Here is a 19547-nt window from a genome sequence, read left to right on the forward strand (position 1 = left end):
CACAGATTCCCACCTAATGAAAATCAACACTGTAAATCCATTGATTTTCAATGGCGGTACAATCGTTTAAAGCTTAAGTTATATATTCATTAACATAGATTTAAAAAAAAAAAGTTAAAAACTGTACATAGTGGCTGTACTAGAGAAGTTTCAAGATTACTAGAGAAGACAAAGATTAGTGAATGAAGAATTAAAAAAAAAATGCTTCCTTTGACAGGCAATAACAAAACAAAATGAAAAAATGAAAAATGAACAGTATTTTTAAAAAAGAAGATATTTTAAACTATAAGCATTTAAAACCTCCCAATTTTTACATGTCTAAAATTTTAAAATTAAAAATTTAGTGGTTTACGCAATTTATTTGTGTTTTTTTCTAGACTGAGAGATTTGTAAAACCTTCATTAGCTTAAACAACGTTTTAATTGATCAAAGCATTTTTTGTTCTTGTCCCAAAGTTAAAAAATCAACTTGCTTTGTTGGATAGGCATCATAACAGTAAAAGAAAAGTTGATATATGAAAGATACTGCAGACAGGTGAGATCATTTGAATTTTTAAAGAAAATATTTTGAATTAATTGCACTGGCTCAAGACAAAGGTTTAATGCTGTTGACAGCTCATGGATTATTTTCATTAGCAGTTAAAAAACAAGTAAGTTCTGAGAATGCTTAGAATGCTAAAGAAAATATTAATGGAACTGTATTTAACTCAGTGGCCCACTTCCCCACTAAAGGATTTGTGGTTTGTTTGTTGTTTTTTTTTTTCCCATTCCCAATTCTTTTCCCCATGTGTATTTAAAAGTTAAGTTAGTGATAGAAGAGCTTAAGAAATGAGAAAGAAAAATGTACTGGGTCAAGTCTGCTTCTTCACATAAGTTGCTTCTCTTAGAGGGTAACTTAGGAGAAAACTCCTGTGCTTAGAAATTTTCTTTCAGTTTCTATTCCAAAGACTTTCCAGCTCATCCCGCTTTGTTCTTGTATGTCTTTTCACAGAATAGTTTTCTCATTTCTCTGCTTATCATAGTAGCCTTTCTTTTGATGCTTTTTTGTTTTGAATTCATTTTTCAAAAGCACATGTGGCTGGAAATGAACAGCAGTGAAAACACTAGGACCTCATGTAAAGACATATGAAGACATTAATGCTGAAAGTCATCTCCACTGATGCATTCTAAGATCTTATTTTCCCTTTTCATACCTCAGAACTGGATGGCTCAATATCATTCTGCAGCTGACTAGTATACCCATTGAATGTCTTTCCTCATGAATTCTCTCCTGTAATATCCCAGTTTATTGCAAAAAATTGTGTGATTTGTCTTATATCTCAAGTGTGTGACCTGCACTTTGTAGTATAAGCTTTAGTGTCACTTCTGTTAACTCGGAAGGGCTCAGTTCCTCTTGACTGATATCTGTAGCCTCTTCAGAATTACCAATATGTCTAGTTTTATGTCACCTGTGGATTTCATTGTGTGGTCAACATTTTCTACTGAGATCAGTGAAGAAAATACCAAAGAAGATTGGTCCTGCAACTCATCTCGGGTACTTTCTTAGGCATTCCACCCTGGTAGTTCTGTGGGAAAACCAGTGATTTTCCTTACACGCCTGCAGTGGTTTCGGTGGTAGCTCCCATGGCATAGTCTAACGCAGTTTCAGAATTCACCATGATGTTCATCTTGTTAACTTAATGTAGAACTCAGCATTTAGTTTATTATACTTGCTTGACTTAAGCAGATGTAGATCTTCCAGCCATTCAACTAGATGGCATCAGCTCTCCAAATAATCTGACCTACTCTCTCTTGAGGATTTTTAGTTTTCAAATATAGGTCATATAGTGGGGAACAATGAGGGCCAGAAGATGGTATAGTTGACACACTGGCAGGATATCAGGCTGTGGTCTCTACATTGGAGAGAGGAGAGAGGAAATAGGAGAGGAAAAATTCCTTGTTCAATGCTATCCCTTGTCTTTTTTTTTTCAGCTCTTTACCGTACAATTTTTATATTCCTCTATGTTTTCCACAGTTAATCGATGATTTGCTGCATGGCATCATGTCAAATGCTTTACCGAAATCCAGATAAATTAGATATACTTAATTTCCTTCATCTAGAAAATCAGTTAACTTATCAAATACAGCTATTAGATTAGTCTAACACGATTTGGTAAAGTTTTGCATTTTATCTAATTTTCCAATCACTTCCATGTCTTTAATTCTTTCCTTTCAGATTTGTTCTAAAGCACCATGTATGGCTGAGGTCAGATTAAATAGTTTGACTGGATGGCTTTTCCCCCCCCCTTCTCATATAAAGCTATTAAATTTTCTGTTCTTTAATACAAGAAGTAGCATGCCCCGTTGTATAGCTGTATTTAAAAAATCCTGGCTTGTTATTTTTAAGTTCTGGGGTAGAGATCATCTTCCATGCTGTCTGACCCCACAAGTTCATTAAGAATATGTATGTTGTTTTCTTCTTAGCTGTGGAGATCTACATCTTCCTTGGCACATTCTTGTTAGCCAATTCAATCTGCTCCCTTGGATCATCATCAACCTTACTACAAAGTGACTCTCCTTCTTTCCATGATCTCTTTTTGTTTATAGCACTTAAGAACCTCTGGCTTTTACATTTATTTTAGTTTCTTTAAAAGGCCCTTTGACCTTGAGTTTTGGCAACTTTACTTATATATTTATTTCTGTTTCTAATTCTGAAAGTCACTGCTTTCTTTGCTGAGCAAGTCTGGGTTTTTTTCAAGACTTTCATATAGTCTATGATAGTGTAGTTATTCAGCCTAGTAGGTCTCCCCCTGTATATTTTTAACTTTGCAGGTACAAGTCCAAATATGTAACTATATATATAGTTATATATATATAGTTTGGGGGGGGGGGGTGTGTTATACTTTACTTTAAAGAATTTCCAAGTGTCCTTCCTGGCTGAGTCCAGACCCTCAGAGTGATTATACAACCTGGTTTTCTTCACTTTATCAAATTTTGTTCTTTTGAAATGAAGAATCTGATTTACAGACCTATTTTTAGTTGTCCTTGTATTAATTGGAGTCAACTCATGATCACTCAATCAAAAAATGTTTCCTACAACTAACTTTTCTATGTTGTTCTTATTATTTATCCAAAGCAAAGCTAAAATAGCATTGTTTTTTGCTTGTTTCAACTGGACAAAATCTCCCATGAGTATTATAGGAAGCTGATATCTACCTGTATTCATACAATTATGTTCAGTTATAATATGAATAAAAGAAGGCATTATAGCAGTGTGTAAAATAATGACATAGAGAATTAAAAATAAGACAAGGAAATCTGTGAAACTCACTTCAGCAAGTTCTCTAGAGTATAGTAAGATGCAAGAAACTACTTTAGCAGGAATCAAAATAGATGAAAAATTAATCTTATTTACTGAACCACAAACCAGTAGTTAAGTGATGGATGTAACTAGGCCAGCATGTTACCTTACCTTTGCCAACATGTAATTGCACAACTGATTTCTTGCATCTTTTTCTGATTCATACAGCTCTGACTACCCTTTGGTTATGATTAAATGTGTTTTTCAGCATGTATCTAGGTCTCACTTTCAGTATAATTTTATTGTTCATCTGAAAGACTGATGTTAACAAAAGTGGTGATTTATTTTCCCATTCTCTTTGGGTGAACCTCTGTTACAGCTTATCCAAAGTCTATGAAATATTTATTTAAAAAAAAAAAAAACATTGCTGCCCTTTGAGAGATTATGAAATTGTTCTATCCTGCTGTTGTCTTTAAATAAAGAGCCTAGGTGATACCCAAACAAGACACTACAGTAAGTGTCTTTTCAAAAAGTGGTTTCAGTAAAGTTTCCTAAATCAGCTTTTTAATTTGACAGCTTATCAGGGGTTTCTGTCAGATAATGCTATATAATAATGCTTCTCTAACTCTGCAGACAGATTTTCTTTTTTCCTTTATTTTTCATCTTGGATATCCTGGTGAAATACAAAGGCTCATCCCTTCTTAGACTTGATAGATCCTGTAATTAAATTCAGATCTTGATAAAATGTGTGGCACGGTTGTCATTGCTTGATCGCAGAAGGTATAACACCTTTCAGTTAAATACGGCAAGGTGGCACAATGCATCTAGTTTAGAAGGAGAAAGAAAATGTCAAATGAGCAGTGATTCAGAAAAAGTGTTCTAAAATACTGAAAGAAACAGATATCTGCTCTTTTTGTGTCTTGTGGCAAAGGATGGTGCCCATACCTGCTTACCCTAATTAGTCACAAGGTGATGTGGAAAAGGAATTTCTGAAGACCACCACAAGCTGTGGGGATTCAAGTCAGAGGAAGAAAGTGGGAATGAAAACAGATCTCAGAATGAGACACGGCCGATCTGTCACAGCTGGTCCCATTCACCTCTGCAGGAAGGCCATTATCTATTAACAATGCCAGTAAAAGTCAGATCACAAAAGATGGAACATTGACAATATATAGGGATTCTTTTGCACGCTTTTATTTGGTATGACACATGATTTCCATCTAACCTGCAGTATCACAACTTATCCAGTGTAGTAGGATAAGTTCAAAATGGGGGATTAATGTGTTGTTGGTTAAAAAGAAAACGATTCAATCAAATTATTTACCAAGGAATTTTAGCTACTCAGTACCTTCCCTAACAATACAATGCTGAAACCTGTGATAGAATCAATGTCTTAAAAGATATTTATCATTCCTCTTTTCTTTCCCAGTGGCAGGACCATGTTGTCAATGCAAAGTTTGAAACACCAGATTCCTTTATTTGTCTTTCCATTCCGCCTGCCCTCTAGTAGGTTCGTAGCTGTCTCGTTCAAGGTCACGCAGGACTTGAAGTAATGTGTCACTTGCTAAGCCAAACCAATATCCACTGACTTCAGTAAAATTACTTTTGTGTAACACTTAAGTCGGTACGGTTGTGACCGTGCCCCTCACTTGAGATGCCTTTCTTGATGGGCATACACACGGGATTGCTCTAAGACTGGTATTAATGTTCCCGGTGGCTGACAGAGCATGCAAGAGAAGAACGCGATAGTGTCCTTCTGCTGTGTGTTCCTTCTGCGATGCAGTTTGTTTCCATTAGCTTCTGGGGCAACCCTGAAGTCAGTCTGAAATGGGAGCCTTTCTCAGGACAGAACAAATCAATGCGGTGTTGAGCCTTCCAACCAGACAATCTATCATATGGAAAACAAAATTAATTTCTCTGCAGTGCTATTGTGTTTTAGGTGCTTTCAGAAGATGAGGTATTTTTTTATTTGGGGCATATTTGTGCATGTGTCCTCAGATATATTTTACTGGTGTTGTGAGGTGTGACAGAAGAATAGTACTTTATGTCTTCAGGATAAGAACTTCCATTAAACTAACTAATTCAGAAGCAGTCACTATCATTCATACCGAGCAGGGAAAACGGCAACCTGCTCTGCCCTAGATATATTTTCAAGAGATTGAACCACTCTAACCAGGTATCCAGGAGGACACAAATCATTGTTGTCTTGAACATATGAGTATGTAAATCCTTGAGACTCTCTTTCTCCCCTTTGTACCGTGTGAACACAGGAGAGAAGATGTACACCCGTCTCTTCATCCTGCGGCATGGTTAGCTTTCTGCAGTCTTAAGCACTGTTGGTTAAAAAAAAGAAAACATCTTGAAACTGCAGTGTCCGCACTTTCAAAATAACTTTTTCTTTAATACTTTGGATTTGAGATTAAGGGCAACTTGGTTGTAACCAATTCTGCAGGACTGTTGTATTGTGTCATGCATTTAAAAGTGAGTTCAGAGTGTTCCAGGAGTGTTCAAAGAGCTACATTTACGCTAGAAGGTGTAGCTAAACCAGAGGGTCTTTTTTGCAGTCTATCCTACCTGTCAGAAAAAGACTGAAAAGCTTGTATGATTTATATAACCTAGAACCCTTATGAGCTTCACAAGAGTCAGATTCTGTAGTATACACTGTTTCAAATAAATTTGAAGCAGAAATTGAACATCCATCGCTGTATCAGAAGCACAAAATGTAGTGAATGACATCCTGATTTCAACCCCTTACAAGCAGAAGTTAGCTGAATTAAAGGCAGTGAAATTATGCTTTTACAAATTGGTTTAATTGAGACGTGAATGGTTTATTTTCCTCAGTGGACTATTTCTAAGGAGTTAAATGGCCTTTCTGGTGCAGCATCGAGTTTAGTGGACGTTAAAAAATTGAATGAAACACAATATTGTCAGGGTTAAGTATATATAAAGACAATTTTGATTTTTCTGTTTTACGGAACTGATGGGCATTAATAGACTACTGGTTTAAAATTTTAAAATTACAGTTTCAAAATTGGGTGAAGAGAATAAGTATGCCCTTTTCAAAAGAACAAACGGTACTCAAAGTTTAACTGTAGCTGGTTATAGGGCTAAGTCTTGAAAATATGCTCTCATTTCAGAGCACAGCAATTTTCAACCAAAGGCTTCTTGAGCATCCCACTTTGGGGTCCCAGTCCTTTAGTTCTCTCTCATGCAAATTCATATGTGTTTTTGTCTGAACTAAAATACAAGCTTCAGGCTCAGTTTCAGGGTTCCTCTTCCCTTTTTTAATTTCTTTGGTGCTCATAGGTATCCTGTGTGTACAAATCATCCTTTTTGAGCCAAATTACTATCTGCAGAGGTGCAGCACTGCAGTGTTCAGTATTGCAGTGACTGGGGAGCCTGCATATCACAGCCAAACATTTCATTGTCAGTCCCAAAGCAGATGGATACTCTTCATAAAAGTGATGAGCAGTGACTATAGTTAATTTTTCATTAGTCAGCTTGAGCTAATAAACTCAATATTGCATTCAACAAATGGTTATCAGCGAGGAGCTTTCATTGCCTGGAAACATGTCCAGTGGGGTTCTGTACTGGGCTCAAAAATATCTAACACTTTTATAAGTGGCCTGGAAGTCTGCGTAAAGTCAGTGCTGATGATGTGTGCCTGTTATAAAGACAAAAAAAAGTGGTAAATAATAGTGAGGGCAGGGCAAATGTGGTGTGTGAACATGATCGCTTGGGAAGCCAGGAGGATTTAAAGAAAGTTGCGGAAAGCGCTGTAGCAGTGCTAAATGCCAAGGTATGGGTCTAAGAGAAAGGAGTGAAGGTTATGGCAATGTAAACAATGTCCTGGAAATGTATAATTCTGAGAAGTCACTTGTGGGGGTCTCATCTTCCAGGTTGCTCCGTATGAAACATCATGTGTTGCTGTGACAAAGGAGTTTATGGAAATCGCTTAGGGGGCACAAAAGGCTAAAATGTAAGAATTGGGGAGGATTTTACCATCCTTTACAGCACTTTGAAACCAGCTCTGGAACAGGTACCAAAGTCTGTACCTGGGGTCTGTGGTTCTATGGAAAAAGAAATCGGGGCATGTGTAAGAAGAGCCCAAAAGAGGTGCTATCTCAACTGATTTAGAGTGTCAGAAAGAAAACTATGCAGTGACTTGATTACAGCAGAAGTGCTTTTAGGGGGAGGAAATACTAGATTCTTGCAGTGCTCTTTAGCTGTTCCTAGAAAGCCGTAACCAGAACTAAGGAATTCATGCAAGAAATAGAGCACATGATTTCAACTGTGAGCCTTGGAATTCACTGCTGAGGGATTTTCCTCTGCTGTGTATCATCACATTAGAAGATGTTTTCCTGGAAGACTTGTCTGAGGCTGTTACAAGTTATGAATTAACCAAAGAATAGTTTTATGGCTGAATACAGGATTAAGGGGGTCAATAGTTGTATCCTGCAATATGCAGATCAGGTTATGCCTATGTCTATATTGGGAGTGTATTATCAATGTAAGAATAAAGCTATGGTAACATTGTGTTAGTAATGCAGTTATAACTATACTTTCCCAGGAATTAACCAAGTCGGACCAGAAAAAGGAATGTTTGCAGGTATAATTACTATATCCAGAAACATTACTGTGCCAAAGAGCAGCTCTACAATGCCTTAAACATGTCAGTCCTATTGCATTAAAGTGAGAATGTGCTTGCAGTAGAGCAGAAAGAGAATACTGAAAATATTACCCCAATCCTAATGTATCATTAATCTTTCTCTTTCTCAGCTTTGTATATTTATATATCCATAAATCCTGGTAGCAAGGAAAATGATTGTTAGTTAGCCGCTTGCTTAGCCATTCTATCTGATATCTCACAGTTTGTTACATATATTTTTTCCAGTAGCTGACTTTAGTTAAAGAGCATTCTATGGAGTAAGCCTGCATACAGCTTTTCCAGCTGAGCTGGAGAGATGAGCCATGTTGCAAGAGTCTGTCAAAAATAATCTGCTGTTTGTACACTTTCCTTATCTGCCATTGCTCTGTGGACGTGAGCACCATGGGTGTTCTGTGCGGAAAACAAAACGGGATGTTACTCCAATCTTTGTCAGAAACGTGTTTTAGCCTTCTGCTTTACTGATGGTAACAATCCATCCTGGCAGTTAGATATATTTTAATCTTAATTGGATTTACTTCAGCCTTAGCCATGAAAGTTTGTTTATAGGTTCTAGTGTTCTACTTTAGAAGCAGTGGCAAACCCATGCGTATATTTGAAAAAGCAAGAACGGTAGGCAGTCTCCTTTTCCCATCTAAGCTATTGATCCCATGGCAGTACTTTCACGGGTGATGGTGGACAATGGATTGATGGAATGTAGTCCGTCCTTCTTAAGAATCCTGAATTTTATCTTGAAAATATGCTTATTAAACTGGAATGCATTAATATTTTATTAGTAAGCCATCTGCATGTTTTACCTGTTAGTGTGTTATCTCCTTAGAATTAGATGTTTATTTAATGCTTCATCGTTCTCAGTACCATCATTTAAAAATAAAAATAATTTAAATAGCATATTGCATTATATTTTAATAATAATGCATTAGTTAGTGCTTTGTGTTAGAGAAGTTACTAGAATTCATAAAGCTGGAAAGATGATAATATCTTTATCTAATTTCTTCAACATAGTGGATTTCAGTATGTTTTTAAAAGGTCAAGTGGTCTCCTGAGAAAAAGTGGATGTGTAAATTGTGCTAGCAGAGCTGTTTTCTTTGAAAAGTTGTTCTTTTCCCCATTTAACATTTCATAAGTGTTTCAAAGTAGAAGTTGAGTCTACTTTTTGGATATTGCATCAGCGAATGGATTTTTGTAAAAGAAAATGAAAAATTAAACATATTGACAGTTGACTAGCAATTACATATTTCCTTGCAAATTCATATACGCTTAAATAGTTCAATATTGATTGTTTTTTCATTCTGGCATTTCAACTCGGATTAACTCTGAAAATCAAGCCAATAAATTCAGACCTACACAAAAGTTAGCTGCCAGCTTTGCATTGTCCACCTAAAATGTGGCCTTGTTAACTTTAAAACGGAGCAGCTCCTTGTATGAAAGTGTGTTCTGGGCAAGACCTTAAAGAATTGGGATATCTTAATTTAGTTGGTGCAGGTCAGATCCGTATGTTCTGTCATTGGAGTCGGTGGTTTTCTCTTCTAGTTGCCGAAGGCTACCTTGACACCAGCTGTCATCTGAAAACATCCAAGAAGAGATCTCTAGCTTCAAAGGCCATTTCAGGCCATGATCTAGCAAGGCACTCAAGGGTTGCTTCTGTGGTTGTCGTTCAGTGTGTCTTGAAGGGCTTTTGCGGAATAGGGTGCGCTGAAACGGACTTTCCATAAGAGTGGTTGGTGACAACACTGACAGCCTTCCTCACAGCTATCCCCCCTCACGAGCGCTTTATTCAGCCTTTCTCCCATTTTTACACGGAGAATACGAGAAGTCACGAAGCACAGGTTTCGGGAAAGTGATAAATATGGTAACCATCCTTTCCCACCCTTGAGAACTTCCCAAATCATAAAAGAAGGAAACTATAGAAGAGTTTTGGACATAGAATCACAAGGGGAAAATACTTAGCTAACTGGAAACACTTAGCAGATTTTAAAAAAAATGAGCTGTATTTCATAAAAAGTTATAGTGATGTGTTACCTATCACAGATTGTTTTAAATGGAAAATATTAGTGAAGCTTTTTTTTAATGCATAATTAGGGAATCGGATTATTTCACCTTTTAACAGATAAAACTAAATCACTGCTGGGAGTCTACCCACAGCCATTATGCTATTGCGTGTTGGACTGCTCATTATAGTTCTGCAGTCCTAAAGCACTCCTCTGCTTTTATCTCAGTGAGCATCTGTTTCTATTATTTACAGTTTCTGTTTCTATGTCTTGCCAAAAGCATTAAAAAAACCCTGTATGCACAAGTTTAAACCTTTCCATTTGAAATAGATTATTCTTTTATAGTAAAATGTCTGCAAGGCATAAATACACAAATTGAAATGCCACTTTTAGGCGGAACTGAAAGTCTGGAGCTTGCTTTGGCCAAGGGCTACTTTTTTTGCTGCACTGCTGACACCAAGCAGATTTTTCTCTCTTAAATGCCATTTTCTATCTGTATGGGTGCATTTGGTTTCTTCTGCTTGGCAAAGGCTTGTCCAAATAATGACCTCACTTTTGTTGTTTCCACTGGCTTGTGTGTAATCATGCATATCCCTAGGAGAATGAGCTGATGCGGCCTCGGCAGATGTAACGAGTGTGACAAAGCACCTGTATTGTCCAGGACTTTGGGGCATAGCGGTAGTTAAATTTTCATGCTTTGTGAAAGAACATGAAATCAACGTTTTTCATATTTGCAGTTGCGGTCAAGTTAGTTTGTGTGCTGTTGATGAGGGTTGATGCTGATTGCCTTGGATTTCTTATGGTTTTTATGTCTCTGGCCATGTAATGAGCATGAAATTATCCTCAGTGCACCCCGCATTGCCTCCAAACAGTCTGCTAGAGCAGTTCAAATGCAGTAGCTTTGGTGATCACACCTCAAGGCCAAACTCTATTTTCTCTTATAAATCACATAACCAAGAGCAGAATTTAACCCCAGAAGATTTTTTTTTTTTTTTTAATTGTTTCAGGTAAATTTTCATGTTGCAAATGGCCCAGAAATAATATACGGAAAAATTATATAGAACGTCCCAAAGCTTTTCACTTACTACAATAAAATGCAATGGTATAAACAATGACCTTTTGACAGTTTGTCCTATTCCGTCCTCAGAACTTGCAGTGTGATTAAACTTAATTAGGAGGCTTGCACATAGTTAATAAATCCTTTCTTATTGATGTCTTCTGCCTGAATACTGGATACTCATGGGGTTACAGGCCAATAGAAATTTAAAATAAGAGCTGAGCATGGTGATTTCCACTTGCCATTGTTCATTTATATAATGTGAGTCTTATTTCTGTCAGGAGACATTCTATATAGCAGCTCTTTGCTAACACGAAATGAAGATCATCCAGATTGCTACCTGGGCAAAAGTCAGAAGAACGCATTCAGTAGTTGCTATCTCAGACCTAGCTAATTTTAGATACCGTAGGGTTGAAATAGTCTCCATTTTCCAGCTGTTGAAAACCTATTGAATAAGAAACTGCTTACAGTCAACTTCTGGTTAAATTTCTATAGGAAAAGTAACCTTAAATGCTGTGACATTATGATTGAGAAACAGTTCAGAGTCCTTTTACCTTGGAGAACTGCAAAATGTCACTCTTGGAGTGATGTGGGGCATGGCACTGTACTTATAACAATTCTTTTTTTTTAATACTTTAATCTTCCTCTTTAATGATTTCTATCAATTTTCCTGCCTATTTTAGCAGCAGCCATACAATATTAGCTCCTTAAATGCTGCACAGGCAGTACAAAGGATCTTTTTAAAACTCCTGATAACAAAATATGACCTTTAATTTATCAGACAAGTCCTATGTTTTCTTATCTCCTTCTTGTTGCTTTTCATCTTCTCTTGCTTGCTTTTGATATAATACACCAATCTCTCAAAGTAAGCAATCCAACACTGTACAAACCGAGACAGATACTGCATTATAGTGAGGAAGTAGGAGTCAGGAAGAACACACTCTTCATTTAATTACTAATTAATCCAGTGAAAAATAATCAAAAACAAAACAGGGCGGAAGGTAGTTGATTTGAAGTGAAGGTTCAGATCTCCCCGAGAGGTTAATGAGAATTCTCAGTTTTATCCTGTAGAAAGTTGTAAAAATATGGTTTAGTTTGTTTAATATGCAAGCATGAAACAAGGAGCTTACAGGTGAACTTAAGATGTTTTGGTACGGTCTGTAGTATCAGTGGAAAGGGAATCAACTTACCCATATGTCTTTCAGTAAGTCTGGTATTTGGATTCTTATTTAAGGCAATTAAGTTTTGCTTTGTGCTTAGCAGTGTTATAAGCCACCGATGAGAGATTTCACTCCGCTGTGAAGACTGTTGTCTGTCATTCTGTGAGCAGAGTATTCTCTTGGGATACTTAATATTCATTATAAGGAATCTGGGAGTCCCTGTAAGGCGAAAAGGGCTATATTACGGTCATTCAATATGAACTTGCCAGGTTTGACACATTAAAGTTTGGAGAAGTCATACCTCATGGTGGTTTCTTTTTTTATAGGTTAGGTCTTCTGGAATAAGGTAAGGCATTGTAGAGTTGCACTCTTACTTACTTGCTACAGGTTCTATCTCTAACATCAGAGTTTCTTGGCACTTTTATCTTCTCACCAAGCTGACGGTAAGGTTTGTTCAGGATGTCCAATGGGAAAAATATACATCCTAGAACTGTGTGTCCACCTTCCCTTTGAGCAGGGGAGGAGGCCCAGATCAGCCTTCTGGATATGTAACTCCTCGTACAATAGTCTTCGAGGCTGACCACTGTATCCTCCTCCATCTCCTCCAACTCATCATCCTACATGTTGTAACAGGTAGAGCTGGCATATTTTAGCAACAGAAAAAGACACACAGCTTCATCCGATCCCTTCAGAACTCATTCCTGGATCAAACATCAGATAGCCAAGACTGTAAGTACTCAGCAAAAATATAGATCAGAGCAGTGTTGGTGTCCCCCACAAACACAACGCTCTCCTGGGACGGACCTGGACCTCTTATCCTCTGCCCCGCACAACCCCTTCTCGTGCCTGTATATCCTGGACCCAGGGTGTTGTGATGGAAAAGGTGATCTTGTGGTTGCAGGCATAAAGGCAAGCTTGCTGACGGCTGCTGAGGGCAAGATGCTTATGGGTAATAGTAGGGCTATTTGTGAAGGTAACAGGCAGGATCAGATGAAGACACATGCTGCAGAGTATTTAGGAGCTAAGTTTGTTAGGAGCAAGACTTGCTAGAGGTCTACAGGGGCAGGTGAAGTAAGGTTATGCCCTAGCACGCCCTACTCATCGTGCATGGAAAGTCTGGGAACATACTCTGGGTCTGCAGCATAGATGTGTGTGGGGAGCCCCAGCCTGAGTGACCTCTCTGTAAGGGGTCTTTAGTGAAACAGAGCCATGTAGACATAGCCACCGAGTTCCTTTGATGACAGTTAAAGGCTATTTAAATTTGAATCTTAATATAGCTTTAGAGAATGCGCATTGGCTATTTGAAACACATTACAATCTGGATCTATTGTATTGTTAACATCAACACTGAAAGCATCCATGTAAGGCCAAGACATGGAGCCAGTGTGAACACCAGCATGACAAAATTACGCACAAGTTATGGAGATGTTTGTGCTTCCATTTGATAGCACTTAACACATATCACTCCCTCTTTTGCTGGGAAGAGGCAATCTGCATGTGCAAAGTCATCTGTTGTCTAAATTTTAGACCACAGTCCTTCCATCTCCAGTTTATTCCAACTTTAATATATATTTGTATACACAAGTGCATGCGCACAGTAATAGTAACAGATGATTCGAAAGAGCTTTATTGTGGGCCATAACCAAGATTCTGCTTTCGTTTCCTGGCCTGGTCACATGAGATGCTACATGAACTCTTTGCCCGTGTACCACAGAGCTGCTGTGGCTTCTTCTCGTGCCATGCAGTTGACTCTTCAGTCAGGTTTCATCCCTAACTGCATCTGGAGGAATGATATGGGTCTCTGCCTTCCTCTTGCAGATGTCAGGGGAGTCATGATTCAGAAAGAGCAGTGTCAAGATCATGATGAGCAAAACTAGGGAGAGAGGGGTTATTTATTAATGGAGATAGACCTTAGTTTCATCTCTTTGTTATTTATTTCCCTAGCAGATCACTGAGACTAACGAGGTGAATTTGTATTCTGTTAAAGGGTTGGTTTGAAAGAAAATATTCTCAGTCTAGGTTGTTCTTCACAGACTCTCGATTTTCAACCTTCTTACTTATTCTCTTTCAAGGATGCTGCTATTTCACATCAATAACTGACACCTTTATTTCAGAGAACAAAATAGAATTACACTCCAGCACTGACAATATAATAAATCAGGAGGTATAAAATACATATTAGTGAAGTTCACATAGTTGGTTTGTCCCAGCTGACCTATAGATATAAAGGTATGATTAAAGTTTTTTTGGACTCCTTCTTCTCAATCTTGCCACAAGATTTAGCTCTGACTCAAAGATTTGACCTTTGCTGCTCCTCTCTGCGTACCTTGATTCTTTGGAATTATTGTTATTCCCTTGAAGCCTTTCTGCCCGTACAGAATTAACACTGTGTTGTGACAAAATATTATCTATTTGGCAGGAGAATGAAGCCATCTAGAATTCAATCAAGTTAGACAATGTCACGGGGCACTTCCTGAGTGAATCATTTCTACCCAGCTTTTTTAATCAAAGAAATCTCAGCCATGTAACAAGGAAGAGTCATGCTGGATAGTCACATAGCTCTCTACAATTAAAGTTTAGGCATATCAGTTGTTTTTTATGAATTACAGTTGAAAAGCATGCCTGCCAGAGCACTTAATCTTTCAGATGGGTAACAGAAATAAAATCTCAAAACCACAGGTTTATTTAGAGTATGAAAATATTTATTAACCTTCTTGGAAGTGTTTTTACTGAAGAAGTTCCTTGTGGTTCACCATATTGGTAAAAACAAGCGTAAATAAAGGAAGCATGAAAAATGTGCACTGAATACTCCTGAGAAAAACAAAATGTGATATTTCTGTTTTCCCTGTGGGGGATGAGATTACCAGATGAAGTAAATGCACACAGTTTTACTGAATTCAGTGGGGCTATCCAGATTCGTTGTAGCTGAGTACATGACCCACACCAGCTGTTTGGGAAGAAGCAGTTATTGAAAAGATGTGTGGTTTTCACAATGTAATAATACGATGTTTGTTGCTTTTAATGTCGTTTCCATTCTTTTCAATGCTACATGTAATTTGTTTGTTTAAATGTAGTTAAGTTACCTATGTGTCTACTAGTTTCATCATTACTAAAACTATGTGTTCTCCTTGAAGCTAAATCTGGATAAGCTCCACACCATTTCCCCCTAGTCCTTCCATTTATATTATATACTAGAAGAATTTAAGCTAATGTAATAGTGTCAAATTGAGATGCATTTGACAATGCACTTTTCCTCTGATGAGCGATGGGCTAATGTAATCAGCAATTATTTTTTGTGTGACCTTTACAAATCAAATGGTTATTTCCTTGCTTTTAAATTGTATTTTGCTCCCACTGGTGCAAGACTGCTGCAGTTAGTATAAAACATAATTTATTGATAGAATCACATTATAATAGGGTGCAATAGTCTCAAAAAACGTACATACTGCATGGACTTTTAATGAAATAATTCAAAGAAATGTATAAGCTGGCCAAGACCAAATTTATGCTGTTAATTCACAGAGGAGTTTCCATGATCACCATAGCTGTCTTGGAGCAGCTGCCAAGTAGTGAAAGTGGAGACAGCAATAAACTTTGTTGAAGATAAATCCTGTGTTAGTAATGGAATTACAGTAGAGAGATGCCATAGCGTTAGGGATCCAAACTGGTGACTGCAGAGGGTCCTTCTACCAAATGCACCTGATTTACACCCACTGGTTGAACAAACAATGTGAAGTTTAGTGCCTTCCCAACATATGCAGCTGTGAACGCTGTTTCATTTTGACATGACTATATGGTGGTTCTGAGGTGTAGGAAGCATTTGTTCATGAAAGGCATCCACTGAGTAACAGTGGGTGAATCTGATGAGTGAATGAGACTTATTTCCATTGCGTTAATAGATTCCTTATGCCCGCAAACCTCTTCTGAACAATATAGTCTTTTCTTATAAATGACATAGAAGGATCCCACCCGCAGCCCCTTTTTTTTATTAAACGTAGATAACAAACCCATACGCAACAGCAACAAAACCTCATGATTCATTTGTTTTAAGTTAAGGAAACCTTTTGAAATAGGATGTTCTCTCACTTATTCAGTGAATCAACTGATAATGCCTCAATAAAAACTGTAGAAACATCTTATTGAAAAGCTAAACGTAAGTGTTAAAAGTAACTGGCTGTCAGGGAATAGAAATTAACAATTCACTGGTGTGTGTGTGTGTATATATATATATATATATATATAATTTTGTTTTAATTGAAGATACAAATCCAGAACAGAAACATGGAGGATCACACTACTTACCTTTGTTCCCATGTTGATCACATGACATTTCTCATGTTTTCCCTGTACTTCTCAAATTTTCATTTAGTCACAGGAAGTTTGTTGTAAGTGAAGGAGCCCAGGATGAAGATCATTAATTTTAAGGATCATAATAGAAAAAAAATTAAAAATTAAGACATTCTGTATTCTCACAACATCACAAGAGTTCTGTTCCAAAGCCTTTATTCTAAATTTTCCGTTTCTTGGAAAGGCAGAAGAGGGAAAGTTTAAGTAAAATATTGTTTTACAGAGAATATTTCTGAAAGTTGAGAATGGAGCAAAATGTACATATAAAAAAAAAGGGTATATATTTTTATATATATACCCATGCACTTTTTAATACTGACATGCATCTAGAAGTTCACATAGCATATTTGCCCAGAGAAGTTGTGGAACCAACTTCTGTGGTTGTCCAGAGAAGTTGTGGATGCCCCATCATTGCAAGCGTTCAAGGCCAGATTGAATGGGCTTTGAGCAACCTGATCTCGTGCAAGTTGTCCTTGCCTATGGCGGGGGGGTGGACTAGATAATCTTCAAGTGTCCCTTTCAGCCCAAACCATTTTATGATTTTATATTGGAAAGTGAATAGGAAAAAGAAATTCTCTCAAAAGAAAACAGATCAGCTTTGGGCATAGTGAACTATGTCCGTGCTAAACCAAATGAGGGAGACACGAAACACGGAAAGTAGCAGTTCATGTCACTGCAGAATAAGTATCTGCATAAAACCACCATGGGTGTTGGCACTGAAGCTGTTGCTCTTGCTATTTCTAGGGGCTATGGCACTGATTCTTCCCTGCAAGCCTGTTATGGCTTGTGAAGCTGATAGTGGAGATAATTGTCTGACAAACTAGAACATTGATTTTCTGAATTTGGATAAAACTTTGGTTTGATAGTTGGCAGTAGGATCCTTCTAACTCAGGAAAATGTATTTCTGAGCACTACATAGGCTACTGCGTCCTATACTTACATTTCCACTGCAGATGCAGGACTTAGTTCGTTGGTGGGTTTTGAAGTCAAAGACAGTATGCATGTTTGAGCTAGTAAGATTGACTTTGGATTCGGACCTGAATTAGGAATGACTGCTTTTTACTCATCTGGCTCTTCTTATCTCTCAGGTTCTTTACTAATATGAACCAATACAATGGAAGACAAAGGTATTGTTGGTCTAATATACTACTGCCACAAAAACCCTGTACGTCGAAGGAAGCGTTTAGGTTTTCCGTTCTCCTAAGAAAAGTTTTAAGTAGAAGACATGGTTTTCTGAGGGATCACACTTATATCATTCAAACACAAAAACTTATAATTAGAAATAAATATTTAAAGTGATTTGCTAATTATTCCTCGTTGTCTGATATTTTTCTGACTGTACCAGCCTTATTTGATCCCATTGTTTTATTTAAAGAACTCAAAGATCTCTGCACAGACTGAGAATAGATAGGGTTTGCAAATATGACAAGTTTGTGTTTTGCATTGCCAGGTTCTGGTTAGTTCTTAATTTATGAAACCCCACTACAGATGGCCTCTTGCTAAATTTTAAAGCGCTTCCACATTTCAGAACCAGGCTACCTTTCAGCAAGTCACTTTTGTCAAAGCCTTGGTGTTCCTTCAAGACATTGTCAACGTGTCCTATGAGAATGTAGAAACTGTGAATACCCTGGTCTGTTCTATACCATATATTTGAATCTCTGGAACTTATTTAAATGAAGTGAAGAAGAATGTATTTTTTTTTGATTAGGAAATAAGTTACAGCAGGTCTATTACTAGACAGCAGAAGTAAGTGTGCCTTAGCTGGTGATTAAGAGTTGTGGTGTTCTTCTTCTTTAAATGACTAACCTGGAGTGAGAGGTTGGATGTCTTTTGAAAACTTAAACCTGTTTCACCTGAACATGTTTAACTAGTTAATAAGAAACATCAAAAAAGACAAAACCCTGAGGTCAATGATCATTTTTTGTAAAGCCATTCGATGATGTTTAAATTTGTTTTTTGGGTCTGTCTATAACTTAAGTTTAATAACCTAGCTCAAATGCAGATTTCTAATTTTCAATTAACATAGGAATAATTTTGTTTGCTAAAATAAAATAAATGAATGAATGAAAAGTCTGAACCATGAAATGTTCTAGGTAGCACTTTTTAAAATTCCAAATTTCAAAAAATCATGTGGCAACTGTATAGCTCAAGCTTTAAGTATTAACTTTTAACCTTTGACCTTACAGATTTTAACCAATGAAATGTCTCTTTAAACTTTAAAGGAAACAATGATAACGAGCGCCTGGCGATTGCTAGACAGCGAATTCCATATCGACTTGGTCGAGTAGTTGATGAATGGCTACTCGACAAAGGTAAAAAACATTGATTAAAACTTCAAATAAAAAAATAATTTGAACATAACCAAATAGTACTTCATTGTAACACTAATAAACATAAAAAATAAATTTCAGTAAAACTAAATTAAAAACAAATTTAAAAAAGTAAAATATAGAGTAATATTTGCATACCTTGTATAATAATTTCTATACATTTCTAGAAGTACCAGCTGTTTAATAATCTTACCCTGTTAACTTAAGGTTAAAGGGACTGTTAAATATAATCCACTAACTCAATCTATGAAGGTACTCATAGCAAACATTAACCAAAAATTATAAATCATTCATAGATTATATTACATGTTCCAGCATCTAAATTATTAACTAAAAATATATGTAGTCATGATATCTTCATTTATGGTCCTGAAAAAAAATTTGTTTAAACTGTAGGTATCTTAAATAGTGGGCAATATGAATTGCCAATCAAAATGAAGTCCCTTTAACGTTTGCAACCTTCTAAGGGGATTTTGGAACAAACACTAATTAAAACAGAACTTAAAGTTGTGTGCATGCTTTTTGTGAGCAGAAACCAATCTGCTAAAGTGACTATTCTATTTACTGAGAGTGGTACTGTTGCTGAGGATTTCTCTGTTTAATGGAAATGTGCCATGATTTCTCCATCGGTATGTGTATCATTTCTGAAGCCGCTTTTACATCTAAAATCTTTTATTTTAATTGATAGCCTTGCTGAAAGCCAATCAGACATCTATT

General features: G+C 36.9%; 1 protein-coding gene across 29 annotated transcripts in view; it reads left to right on the forward strand.

The window, feature by feature from the left end:
* NRXN1 (neurexin 1) overlaps positions 1-19547 on the forward strand; it is a 715706-nt gene that overhangs the window by 597043 nt on the left and 99116 nt on the right. For 15 of the 29 annotated variants that reach the window (XM_069799889.1, XM_069799890.1, XM_069799893.1 and 12 more), the window contains one exon: positions 18723-18812. The exons of the other annotated variants lie outside the window; for them this stretch is intronic. In XM_069799889.1, the coding sequence (XP_069655990.1) occupies positions 18723-18812 (90 nt within the window). The remainder of the gene's footprint in view (positions 1-18722; positions 18813-19547) is intronic. 29 annotated transcript variants of the gene reach the window in all.

The sequence above is a fragment of the Haliaeetus albicilla genome, chromosome 13, assembly GCF_947461875.1.
Source record: "Haliaeetus albicilla chromosome 13, bHalAlb1.1, whole genome shotgun sequence".
Classification (NCBI taxonomy): Eukaryota; Metazoa; Chordata; class Aves; order Accipitriformes; family Accipitridae; genus Haliaeetus; species Haliaeetus albicilla.